Raw genomic sequence first — 12,444 nt, 5'->3', positions numbered from 1 at the left:
AAGATGGAGATCTTCATAATGCTATTCTTCTCAGGACAGAGTTTTCAGAAATGGAGTTTTAAAAATTAGGGTTAAGATTGCTTAAGTGTTCTCTGGCCAAATTACCTGTCTTATGTCAGAGATTAAAACCTACATTTAATCTTTATAATCAACTGAGTTTTAGAATGGTCATATGATAAGATATTTGGCCTACCTGAAGTCATGGAATATTTGACCAGCTTTCCCTGAGCTTTAATAATATGTAAACCTGCGGTTCTAAAACCTGTGGGGAAACTTGAACTATTGAAACAGAGACGTGACCTTAGTACATCTCCTACAGGACTATCCAGAACACCCCAACACAAAAACTATATTCAATTAACCAAAAACAATACTGCTACAAACTGAACTGTGTCCCTTGTCCCCAAACTCTTATGTTGAAGCCCTAGCCCCCAAATGGGATGGTATTGAGAGGTGGGGCCTTCGGGAGGTAATTAGGTTTAGATGAGGTCATGAGGGTGGGGCACTGATGATGGGATTAATGTTCTTATAAGGAAAGGAAGAGATCAGAGCTGTCTTTCTCTCCACCGTGTGAGGTCACTGCAAGGCGGCCATCTCCATGCCAGGAAGAGAGCCCTCACTAGGAACTGACCCTGCCAGACTTTGATCTGGGACTTCTAGCCTTCAGAACTATGAGAAAGTAAATTTCAATTTTTGAAACCACCCCATCTACTGTATTTTGTTATGGCAGCCCAAGCAACTATTACCTACCACTTGAAGCAACCTCTTTCTAATTAAACATCATAATTTATCTTTACTTAATGCTAATTATGAATATATACCTTTTTGTTATATAAAGGCATGGTGGAGAATAAAGAAATATTTGTTGATTTTCTCTATATGTTAATAGGACAGGCCTGACCTATGGCCTCTGGAGACCAACTTGCTCACAGACCATTTTTGTTGAGCCAGGAAAAAGGGTCAGGGAGAATGATCATTATTTTAAAACATTATCACAATGAAACATTTTTTCTTAACTGCATCAGAATTATTTTCTTAAGCAAATGGAATTCATATTCCCACTTGAACTGAAAATGCTAAGTTGTTAATATCCCCCTAGGGATGTGCTTCCTGGTATGTCACCTTCAATGATTTTATCATAGCTTAAGCATAATAAAAATCTCATTGTATGCTCCAAGGCATGAACGATCCTAAATGTTCCTCAATCAGTACAGTGCTCAGCCTTGTGGCTTCTGGAATAACATTTTTGTTTGTTTGTTTTTATTTATTTTATTTGTTTATCTTTGGCTGCGTTGGGTCTTTGTTGCTGCATGCGGGCTTTCTCTAGTTGCGGCGAGCGGGGGCTACTCTCCCTTGTGGTGCGTGTGCTTCTCATTGCGGTGGCTTCTCTTGTTGAGGAGCACGGGCTCTAGGTGCACGGGCTTCAGTAGTTGTGGCTCACGGTCTCTAGAGCGCAGGCTCAGTAGTTGTGGCGCACGGGCTTAGTTGCTCCATGGCATGTGGGATCTTCCCGGACCAGGGCTCGAACCCGTGTCCCCTGCCTTGGCAGGTGGATTATTAACCACTGTGCCACCAGGGAATTCCTGGAATAACATTTTTAAAGGCATTACAAAAAAAGAAAGAAAGGGTCCCAGCCCAGGGAGCAGCTTCATACGCTTTGTTTCTTTAGAAATCTTCAAAACATCTTTAGGTGCTTGGTTTTAAAGAAAGGGGAAAAAAATGGTAGAGAACCAAACACGGTAGTTGATCAACCCTTGTTATCACGTTAATCCCTTCTGCCACCTTTTAGAACTCCAAAAAATCTATACAAAATTTTGTCCTGCACATATCTTCTTGGAAAAGGCCCTGAGCTCTGAACATAATCTCCAAGGAGACAGTGACCAAAAAAGTAAAGAACCTCTTATTTAAGGGTTTGCTTTAGCGAACTCAGTGAATGGTCCTCTTTCTCACCTCCAAGCCAGGTAAAACCAGCCTCCCCACTTGGCACATACAGGCCACCTAACATAAGACCTCAGAAGGCATACCAGGCTCTGCTTCCACTCGTTGCTGGGTTACCTTGCTCCTTGATTTAATTTCCTGGTGTGTATATGTTTACTCTGGTTGCTGTCTCATTTGAGCGAGACTCGCAATGGAACCTGTTACCACATTTATCAACATACCCTCTCCCCTTATTCCTCTCTACTCTTTTGAGGCCACCTGAACTTGTCACAGTGCTGGATGGGTTGTCCATCTGTCTACTCTCTTTGTGTGCTGGTCTAGAGATGATCAGTTTGGTGGCGGTACTTTTAAGCTCGTCGGATCACATTTCTGTCCCGCCAGTCCCAGGTGGTATAGAATTCTCTTCCATTCCCACAATAACGTTGTTGTGAGAAAGCAATGGTGTGCTCTTAGCTCCCTAGAAAAGAATATTGTATAAAACTAACACAAGCTTTCGGTTTCCGCCAATTATTCTGGCATTGTCACATCAAAAGGCATAGCTCTCTGCACCTGCCTTGGCCATTTCTTCCCTAAGAGTCAGCAGAGCGCTTGGGCACCCCCTGACGTCGCACCGCTCACCCCTTCTACCCTCCCCAAAGCCCCCATTTCAAGTTCTCTCCTTGAACATAACTCCCCATCTTCCTACAACCTTCCTCGTATTGGGGTAAAGAACTGAAGCTCACTCTTTTCCATACTCGACTCATCAGTCAATTCTGAAAGCTCTTTTCCTTGCAGAGCGCTGATGGGTAAGTTTTTGGGTTTCGGTTGATTTTTTTTTTTTTTTTTCCCCCTAAAACTTGCCTGAAACCAGTGAGTCTGGCCCTCGCGCACCCGGAATCTCAAGGCGGGGAGTGGGCTGGCCAGGAGGGTCCCCGACACCCAGGGCTGTTGAGAACGAGATCGACCCCGGGGAGCGGCGAGGAGACGCAGGCGAGCTCGGGGCCCGGAGCCGGGCCCCCCGGGCAGCCGCGCCCCGACTCGCCGACCCCCGCGGCGCCGGCGGCCGGACCCCCGCGCCGGGCAGGGCCCTCGGTCCTGGAGGGACGGGAGGGCCGGCCGGCCGGGCCGAAAGCGCCGCGGCCTCCGGCTCCTCCTCGAGGCCAGGCCGGTGGGTGGCGGCGGCCCGGGTCCCCGGGGACGGCGGCGGCCGCGCTCCGCCAGCAGGTGGCCCTGGGGTCCCGGCGGCGCCGCCTCCTCCCGGCGCCCCTCCTCCCGCGGGGGCGGTCAGCGCCCCGACCCGGCTGGCACCCCGCCGCCGCCGCCGCCGCCGCCCTCGGCCCGCCCGCCGCGTCCCCGGGGCCGCGCTCGCCGCCGCCGCTGCCGCCGCCGCCGCCGCCGCGTCCGGAGCTGCGCCCAGGCCGGCCCGCGGCGAGCGCCCAGAGCGCCGGCAGCCCCGGCCCGCCCTCCCCGCCCCCCCCGCCCCCAGCTACGCGCTCCCCAACGGAAAGTTCGGCTCCGGCGGCGTCTCGCCCGGCAGCCGGGGATGAGCCGGGGTCGGGGGGCGCGCTGAGCGGCGGCCAGGAGGGGGCAACTTCTCCCGGGAGAGCGCCTCCCGCCGGGCCCCGCCGGCCGCAGCCCCCGGCGGGCTCGAGTGGTTTTTCCCTTGCCTGTGCCTCCCCCCTGCGGATCCAAGAGACGGACCTAGGTCCCCGCGCTCCCGCTGCCGGGTGACAAGAGCCAGCGCCGCCGCCGCCGCCGCCGCCGCCGCCTCGGCCGCCGCTCCCTCCGTCCCTCCGCCCGGCCGGCCGGCCGCTCCCGGCCGCAGCCCCTGCCCTGCCCGCCCGCCCGCCGCACCATGGAGTTCTCGGAGAGGAAGCGGAGCAGGAAATCCCAGAGCTTCAAACTGGTGAGCCGAGGTAAGCGGCGGGCCGGGCCGGGCCGGGCGGGGGGCGTGCGGGCGGCGGAGCGAGGACTTGGCGCCGCGTAAACAGCCCCCGGCCCCTTGCCCGTCGCCCGGGCCGCGCAGCCAAGTCCCGGGGGCCCGGGGCTCCCGGGACCCCCCGGCCCCCTCCCGAGGGGGGGCTGCGGCCGCCCACACCGGGCGGCGAGGAAAGTTGTGCCGGGGGGAGGCAGGATGTGATTCCGCGTAAACAAGTCGGAGGGCACATCAGGAAATTAGCAAACAATGACACTTGGGGCGCGGAGAGCCTTCTTTGGTATTCCACTCCTGTGGCTCGGCGGCGGGGTGGGGGAGGACGCCGCTCCATCAGGCCGTGCGGACACCAACCCGGACCAGTGCTTGTGGTGGGTTGGGGGTCGGTGTGTTTTCCAACCCCCAAAGAGGAGGAAGAAAGGTGCTGGTGGCGTTTGGAAGATGGAGAAAGACGCTCGTTAGGTGTCCAAGCCCAAATAAGAATTGTTGACATTCAGCATCTTTTCTGGGTACGTTATTTGGCCTGGAAAGGTGTTTTCGAATAGATCACTTATCCGTCAGGTAAGTATCATTAAAAAAAAAAAAAAAAATCCAGCCGACCCTTGACGATTTAACAGGTGTACACAGCAGTCTCTGGGCTTGGGTTTATTTCATCAGGCGAGGGGAAAGTTGAATAGTCCTGCCTGTGGTCAGTGACTTGTTAAGAGTCTCTGTTTTTCCTGATGTGACTTCGAAAAACGATGAGAACTTAAGGGCAGACGTAAAAATGTGTCTATCAAAATGCATCGTGTCACCTTAAATTAGAGGCAGGTGACTTTTTTCTCCCCATCATGTCACAAGTCCCAATATTGAGTTTAGAATGATCCTGTTTAAGTATCGCCTTTGAATCAGCTTGAAGTCACAACCAAACCAGAGAACCTGTCCACTTTGGTCCTCTGTTGTTTTATCTAGCATGGGCATCAGAGCAGAGAGCAAGGCGATTGTGTTAACAACCTGGAGAAGTCCCATGTAAGCTGATGAAAATTCGAGGGCGATTGCAATTTCCAGCTAAGCTGAGCTAACTTATGATGCAGATTCAGTAAAGCCTGCTTTGGGTTACTCTGAAAATGGTTTGATTATAGACATTTTGGAGATCTACTCCTGTTTCCTCCGATTGAGCTTGGATACTGTTTAATGAAAAAAGCCTGAAGTAGTTTTACGTATTCAAAATATTTGGCTTTTCCTTGTCTCTACGTACATTTTTTTCCCCCAGCAGTGTTGATTGCTCAGTCATTTGTACTTTAAAAGTCCCTCCATATTTGACTGGCCTGTTGGTCTATCTGATTCATTCTGGAATGTAGGCTGCTTTCTTATTTATGACCTCAGGGAACCTACTACTTTATCTTAAAAGTGAGAGGAGTTTTGTAGACCTTGTCCTGGGAGGTCTAAGGCCCCAAAAAGGGAATCGCTGTTAACAAGGGACCTAGTCTAGTTTCTTACCTAAGCGATCCTACTTTTTAGAAACAGACAACTGCGAAAGCACAGTAGCCTCTATAGAGAAGCTTGTAAAATACTGTGTCTTAAAGTTTGACTGACATAGCAAGTTTGTTTTTTTCCTTTTTTAAAAAAAATTATGGGTCTGATTTTTCTCTCTGCTCTGCAGGTGCATTTTTAGAACATAAACGGTTGCATATTAAAGTGCAGTAGCTGAATGCAAGACTCACTTTCTTATCCAAATTATACTATACTTGAAATAACAAATCAGTATTTTTCATGTGTGCTTGCCTGTAAGCTGCTCAAAGGCTGGGGTTTTTCTGGGTAAACTGAGAGTACCAGGTAACTCTAAAGCATACTATTCATCTACTCATGAAAATGTGTTGTAGAGATAAATTTGGCATCTTCCCCTGGCCTATGATTGGGCAAGGTTCTTTCTATTCCTTGTAAACATACTTGTCATTTGGAAGAAAAGAAGCCTCGTATGTAATTGGCATCTGTGGGCCAAATTTCCTGTGAAAACTGTGTGATCAAGCAGAGCCGTTTTCTAAAGTCAAAGTAATAATTTCAAGTCTGTGTACTTCTCCAGAGTAAGCAAAGTTGTAGGGATGACCAGTGACTACAAATTCTGTGATTAACCGAGTTCTCGAAAATTATATTTATAAATTAAAGTATAGCTTATACCTACTATGTATAATGAGATGCTAGCCTTTCTTGCTTATTCATATCTTGTAGGTCATTAGAATTCTAATTTTTCGTTGTCTTCTCACCCCAGATTATCACCATGAGGTCTATAAGATCTCAGAATTCAGCACCGATGTTAATGGGGAGGCCAAAGAGACACAACCCACTTTTTTAGGTAGGTTCTTATATCAGTTAATTTCTCAGCAAAACAGCATGGCCATTTGCAATTAGAGAGAAGGAAAAAAAAAAGATTGTGCCACAATGGGAAATGTCTGCCATTGCTTAATGTATGACATTCTTTTCAAGACCTTTTATTTTACAGATTGCCAATATATCCCTTATTAACATTGCTAAAAGTTGTAATTTCAGACATAAATGTTTATTAGTGTCTACACACAGTGCTAATTATCACTCACACCCAGAGCCAGATGCTGACCGTGCAGTTTTGTGGCTCTGCGTTCACCCCATTTACATTGCGTATTCACTGGCATGCTTCACTGGCAATAGTTTGTGTAATTGGGGTATTACATCTTTGACATCTGGGTAACAGAAATTCAATTTCCAAGAAGCTGCTATTTGTTTGGTTTTGCCTCTGCCTTGGGTGGGATAGAGGATTAATATGCTGTCTGATGATAATGTCCCTTCACCTCTGTGGCCTGGTTGCTAATCCTGCCATGACAAAATTAAATTAACTCTCCAGCCAAAAAGCGGAAGGAAAAGAAAAGTGTGATTGTCCGCCGAACCACCTCTTGATAGGACTAGCGATCACGGAGCCACTCCTCATCTGTCTGGCTTTGTGTTCATTTCACACCAGCATCGGTGGTCAGAGAGAAGAGCCAGGCTTTGCTCTCCCCACCCTCCTTCCCAGCTCACCCCAGGACCAAGCAGAGCAAAGCAGCATCTTGGAGGCCATCCGACAAGAGTAGCTGCGTGATGGATGAGTAGGTCCCCCAAGATGATGCCCCTCTTTCCAAGTGTGGTTTTTGGTGCACATACTGTACCTGAGGGGCCTTGCCCGTGCAGTTTGTTATTTGCAGACCATGAGCCAAAAATTAAACGATTTAGGATTCTGCCACGAAGAATGAAGTACCCGTGAGGTTGGAGTGGAGGGTACATCATGGCGCTTGGCCTTCACCTTGCCCATCCCCAATACCTCCTCGAGCCCCAGGGGCAGGGTGAGAGCTGGGTGCCGCACACGAGGAAACAGAACACGGGAGACGGTCCTGGCAGGAGCCATTAAAAGCAAGGGCCAGAATAGCCGTATCTCTGGGGAGAGTTGATAGGTCTTAAGGAAGCAGGATGTGTGCTCAGACCCAATGTACTGCCAATTAAAACAACGAGGAAGCCAGGCAGTGGGGCTTTCTCACTCTTTTGCTTTGAGGAAGAGCACGGGTGGGTTGCAAAGGACCGAGAAGTCAAACAGATAATAAGTAGAGGTAAAAGGGGAGGGAAGTAATGGCATTTCTTCCACAAGTGAGCACCAAAGGCACGTGAATCTTTCCATCCAGACAGAGAGCATGACTGAGGCCAGCACTGTTCTTGGCACCTGTTTACTGTTCAGAGGTCTAGAACCCAAAACGTTCACAGTCAAGCGAAACGCTAAGACCCAGCAGGAGGATATTCCTGGATTGTGTACTCTCTTCAGTTCCTTCAACTTACTCAGAATCCTGTATTTTCAGTTCCCTAAACTCGATCGGTTGGAATTCTATATATCAAAGCGCCACTCGATCTGACCATTTGAAATGAAGAACTTGCCTATTAGTAGAAAAACGTACATTTATCATAAAAAAGAACATCACATCCTCGGTTTCGTTCATCTCCAACAAAGCAGGCTTTTCCCCCCTTTCTGCTCCCTACTTGGAAAATGGTGAGGGCGCTCTACAGCAGGTGGATTCTGGGTACGAGAGAGTGAAGGATGCAGGACAGGAAGATGCCAGCGCTCGGAATTCGGTAAAAGGTAAACTCTCCACGGGGCAGGCCTGGCTTCGTTTTTCCCAGCGCGAGTCCAGGGAGATAAGAGACCATCAGTGGAAGGCCAGGCTTGGGATAAGTTTCTCAGTTGTTGGTCAGGGAGGCCCTTTGACATCAAGAGACAAAAGATGGACCAACATGAAAATGCCTGGGTTATTCTCAGTCTTCTGCTCATTCTGGGAAAAGTGTGATATGGTTCCCAAAGAACATTTCTCTTTTGTGATCTTCAGGTCAGTTTGGAAAAAAAAAAAAAAAAAAAAAAGTGGCAGCGCAAAATGATGACGCAAACCCGATTTCGAGAGTAATTGAGAATAGTTACTGATAGCTTATGAGAATCAGAATTCTGTTGTTGACAGTGTAATAAAGTGGACTTTTATTTAGCTAATAGCTCTTATTCACAAATGTCAATCACGTTTGTTTTGTAAATGGCTTGAGTCTACCCGTGATATTACTCATCATGGCGCAGAATTCTGCGTGAGGTCTGTGACATCCAAGGGAGTTTGTTAGCAAAATAGCAGAACTGTTTCACCTATAACGCGTTCCTCACACATGGCCCTCGGGATGCCGTATGGGATCTTCTGAGTTCAGACGTACATATGCGTCATCTTTGATACTATCTGCGCCTATAAGATTACACTTCATGTCTCAGGGAAAGAGAACGCTCCAGAATCTGGCAGAGGTTCCCAACTCAAATCAGTTTCCTCGGAATATTTTCAGGCTGTTGATTCATGCAGCACATCCAGCGAGGTAGGATAGCTCAATGGTGTGAATGGCTTGGCTGAGCGCTTTGGGCGTTCCTCCCACATTTTTAACTTGATAACAGGATCCGAAGAAGTTACTTTACCCTGTGGACGTTGGCTTTGTCAAGTTGGCCGTGATGGGCCACTATGAAGATTGGGTCACTATTTTGGAGAAAAACAACTTAATTCGTTTTGATCCATTCAACAGATGTTTTTTTGAGAATATATGACGAACTCAGCACTTTTCTAGAGTGGCAGTGGGGTCAGGGGAAACCAAAGAAGTGGATAGGACAGGGACCCTGCCCTCAAGGATTAAAATCCAGTTGGGGTGACAGGACAAATTCAGGGCACAGTGAAGGAGCAAAATTCAGTCCGCCGTAACAGCTGCGGTTGTCTGAGTACTTGCTCTGTGCCCAGCGTCAAGTCGCGTACTTGACATGAAGGATCTCATTTACTCCTCAGAGCAAATCTGTGAGGGTTATCACCATCCCTGTTTTTGTAGATGAGACTCAGAGGTGTCAGGTGGGCTGCCACAGGTCTCCCAAGGGACAAGCGCCATAGCCGGGACCCCACGCAGGTCCACCTGAGCTGGAAACACCCCATAGCACAAACAGCGCGTGTGCGTGATAAATCACAAATGTGAACCTTCCGGGCAATGCGCAAAAGCAGAGCTGGAAGGGAAGGATCACATTCAGGGTCGGGTAGAAAGCTCTGGAAGGGGGAGATCTTGAACTAGGGGAGGATTTGGGTCGGCAGAGGGGAGCTGGAGAAGGTTCCAGGTGGGAGGGGTGATGTGAGTCTCGGCAGAGGGCCGAGCATCACCGTCATCGGACTTTAAGTGCCAGGTGCACTTCGTAGTTTGGCCGGCGCTGGTGCATCTGTCATCCCATGACTTTTACAGTGGACCCGTGCGGTAGGCTGGGCGGTGGTGTTATTCCCATTCCCCAGAGGAAGAAACTGAAGCTCAGAGTTGAGTGACTTGCTCATAAGCAGCAGAACCTGGGGTAAACCCAGGTCTCCTGTCCAAAGATCCTTTGCCTCCGCCTGGTTGAGCCGGGCAAATCCCAAGGATCATCGGAGAGACCTCAGCTGGCAGCAAGGCACTTTTAGGAAGTATTTTAATGAGACAATGAACTTACTATTCATAACTATAATACAAACATTTCATAAAATCTCTTTTTATATTTGGATTTTGTTCTAGATTTACTATTACAATAGATAAATATGAAACATGTCTATTTTTCAGGTGTCTGGTCCATTTATTCATTCAGATATTTATTGCACTCCAATTATGTGTCAGGCCCTGGTCTAGTTGTTCTTTTTAACATTCAGTCTGTGACACAACTTTCAGGAGATGAAGCTCAGGGTGCAGTAGCCAAGCCAAGTGAGCTGGGTCTAGATCTCCGATATTTTGAATCTCTTTTCAATGGCTTTCTTGATGACAGCGGCCTCTACCAGGGTCCCCAGAGTCTCGAAATTCTCTTCGGGTTAGAAATGCAGCCAACGAGAGTAGGTGTCATTCATCGAGTTTGCTGTGTGTCAGGTACCATGCTAAGAACTTTGTTTTTTGTTCTTTGGTTTTTTTTGGCCGCACCGCACGGCTTGCGGGATCTTAGTTCCCTGGTCAGGGATTGAACCCGGGGCCACGGCGGCAGTGAAAGCACCGAGTCCTAACCACTGGAGCTCCCCGGGAGTCCCCATGCTAAGAACTTTGTTATCCCATTATTTGTCCCATAAAAGATATTATTATTTCCACTTCACAGACGAGGAATTTGAGGATTTCACAAAGTAACTCAGTGACAGAACCAGGATACAAACCAGGGTCTGTCTGTCTCCAAAACCGTGCCCTTAACCACGGGAAAGGCTCGTTCAAATGAACTCCTGGCTGGGACCCCAATATGTACAGAAGTGGAAGAAGAGTGGGGCAGCCAGGAGCAGGCAGAAGAAGCCCAGAGCACCGTGTCCCATGTCCCACCCTCCTCTGCCGGCCTCTGCAGAACTGTCAGGGTGCCCTCATCACTGTGTAAAAGCCTCTTGTCCAGATGGTTTCCGAGAATTCCTGCGGCACTGAAAGTATATCTGGTTCTACTGTGGGTCCAAAAATGGCTTCAAAAACAAGAGCAAGCAAAGTCAAATTTGAGAGCCTCTTGAGACCTAAACACTGATGGCTTCTTTCAGTATAAGTGCACATAAGTAGATGTGCTTCTGTAGCTGTGGGTGCAGACTTAGTTGTCCTTGGAGAGCACTTACTTTACTGCCTGAAGTTCTGGAGCTTTTGCTGCTAGGCCTGTCTCATACTTCCATTAATCACTGAGTTAATATCATAACCACACCATGAGGTAGGTGTTATGTCCCTTAGACAAATGGGAAGCTGAGCTCAGAGATGACAGTGACTTGCCCGAGGTCACACAGGAATTAGTAGCTGGCCCCGCTTTAAATCGGGTGCTTTGACATCTAGTTCTGTCCTCTTTTCCTTAAGCCAGAGCGGCCTGTCCTCCCCGTCCCGTTCTGCCCACACGAGCTGATCTTAGTATGTAATTCATTATTCTCTCTCCTGCTCAGAGGCTTAACTGCCTTCTCATGGATTCTAGGGCCAAGGTGAAATCCCTTAACTGAGTCCTGAGTATCCACAGTCTGCCCCTAATCTGCATCACCATCTTCGACTTTGATGTGACTTACCTCCCTGGAACCCAATTGCCCGCCCCCAGCAAAGTAGGACCTCCAGGAGAGAAAGGGGGCCCCACCACAGGTAGAAGGAAAGGGGGCGGCCAAAGGCTTGGGCTCGGGGAAGCCCGGGACCCATTTAGGAAGAAAGGAACTAAGGTTTGTTTAACATCCACCAAGGTCGGAAAACCCCAGCTTGAATCTCAGGTTAACAGTTCAGCACACCTTGGACAAGACTCTTGAGGGTTTCCTTTATCTTCCATAATGAAATACTGGTGGTGGTCCTGGGTTTCCTTTATCTTCCGTAGTGCAATACTGGTGGTGGTCCTGAGTCCCTCATCAGATGCCCCGACAGCGTGCAGGACGTCCTATACGGTGAAACACTTTTTCAAAGTAGAAAATGCTGTATTCTTATTTTTATCCCCTTCTCCCTTCTCCTCTGACTTAGAGGTTATGCTTTCTTCTTGGCCACCTCAGCACTAAATAGGAACACCGCTCTCCTATGGCACTTACCATGGACTGCCTAGTAGTTCCTCATTTTTGTACGTGCCTTTGCTGTGCTCCAGGTCACCCCAAACACTTCCCACGTTGAACTGTGGTCGTTTTTGCCCCATCTCTCCTCATGTACATTAGAGGATCACAGAGCAAGTGGCACCTGGATTCTGTCTTGAATCCTTTAGACCGCTTAGCACAGCATTTTGTTTGATCACAGTCGGTACCCAAATTATCGGTACTCAAATCTGCGTTATCTCATTGCATGAGTATACTGCATACGGTTGCGTAGGACTCTGAAGATTTGCTTTAAAATATACTACCGTCTTGAGACTTTAGAGACAGTTCGTGAGCCAAAGATATGCCTCATTTAACCGAAGAAGCTTTGGTCATGTACTAAACTAGCGTAGAAATTGGGGGTTTCTGATGTTGATGGGTGAGAGACAACTCGAAATATAATTTTTTTTTCAAATCTAGAAAACACCAAAAAGGAGAGGAGCTCGCATATGAAAGCAGCATCATGTTGCAAACCCAAACTGAAAAATAACATATGTTCTGCTGGCTCCGTAC

The 12,444-nt window shown here is 48.5% G+C and overlaps 1 protein-coding gene across 6 annotated transcripts in view; it reads left to right on the top strand.

Annotated features, from left to right (window-relative positions):
• Positions 1–3,413: 3,413 nt before the first annotated feature.
• BEND7 (BEN domain containing 7) overlaps positions 3,414–12,444 on the top strand; it is a 76,752-nt gene continuing 67,721 nt past the window's right edge. For 3 of the 6 annotated variants that reach the window (XR_014242625.1, XR_014242626.1, XM_082385520.1), the window contains exons 1-2: positions 3,416–3,833; positions 6,099–6,182. Coding sequence is in view for 4 of the 6 variants with exons in the window: in XM_082385520.1 (XP_082241646.1) it covers positions 3,773–3,833; positions 6,099–6,182 (145 nt within the window). In the remaining 2 variants the exon portion in view is untranslated. Of the gene's footprint in view, positions 3,834–6,098; positions 6,183–12,444 lie in introns of all 6 variants that reach the window. The other 3 variants (XM_082385518.1, XM_082385519.1, XM_082385517.1) reach the window with 3 other exon arrangements.

Source organism: Balaenoptera borealis, assembly GCF_965194805.1.
Source record: "Balaenoptera borealis genome assembly, chromosome: 3".
NCBI lineage: Eukaryota > Metazoa > Chordata > Mammalia > Artiodactyla > Balaenopteridae > Balaenoptera > Balaenoptera borealis.
The sequence above is the reverse complement of the archived record's forward strand: the minus strand, read 5'-3'. Positions and strand labels throughout refer to the sequence as shown.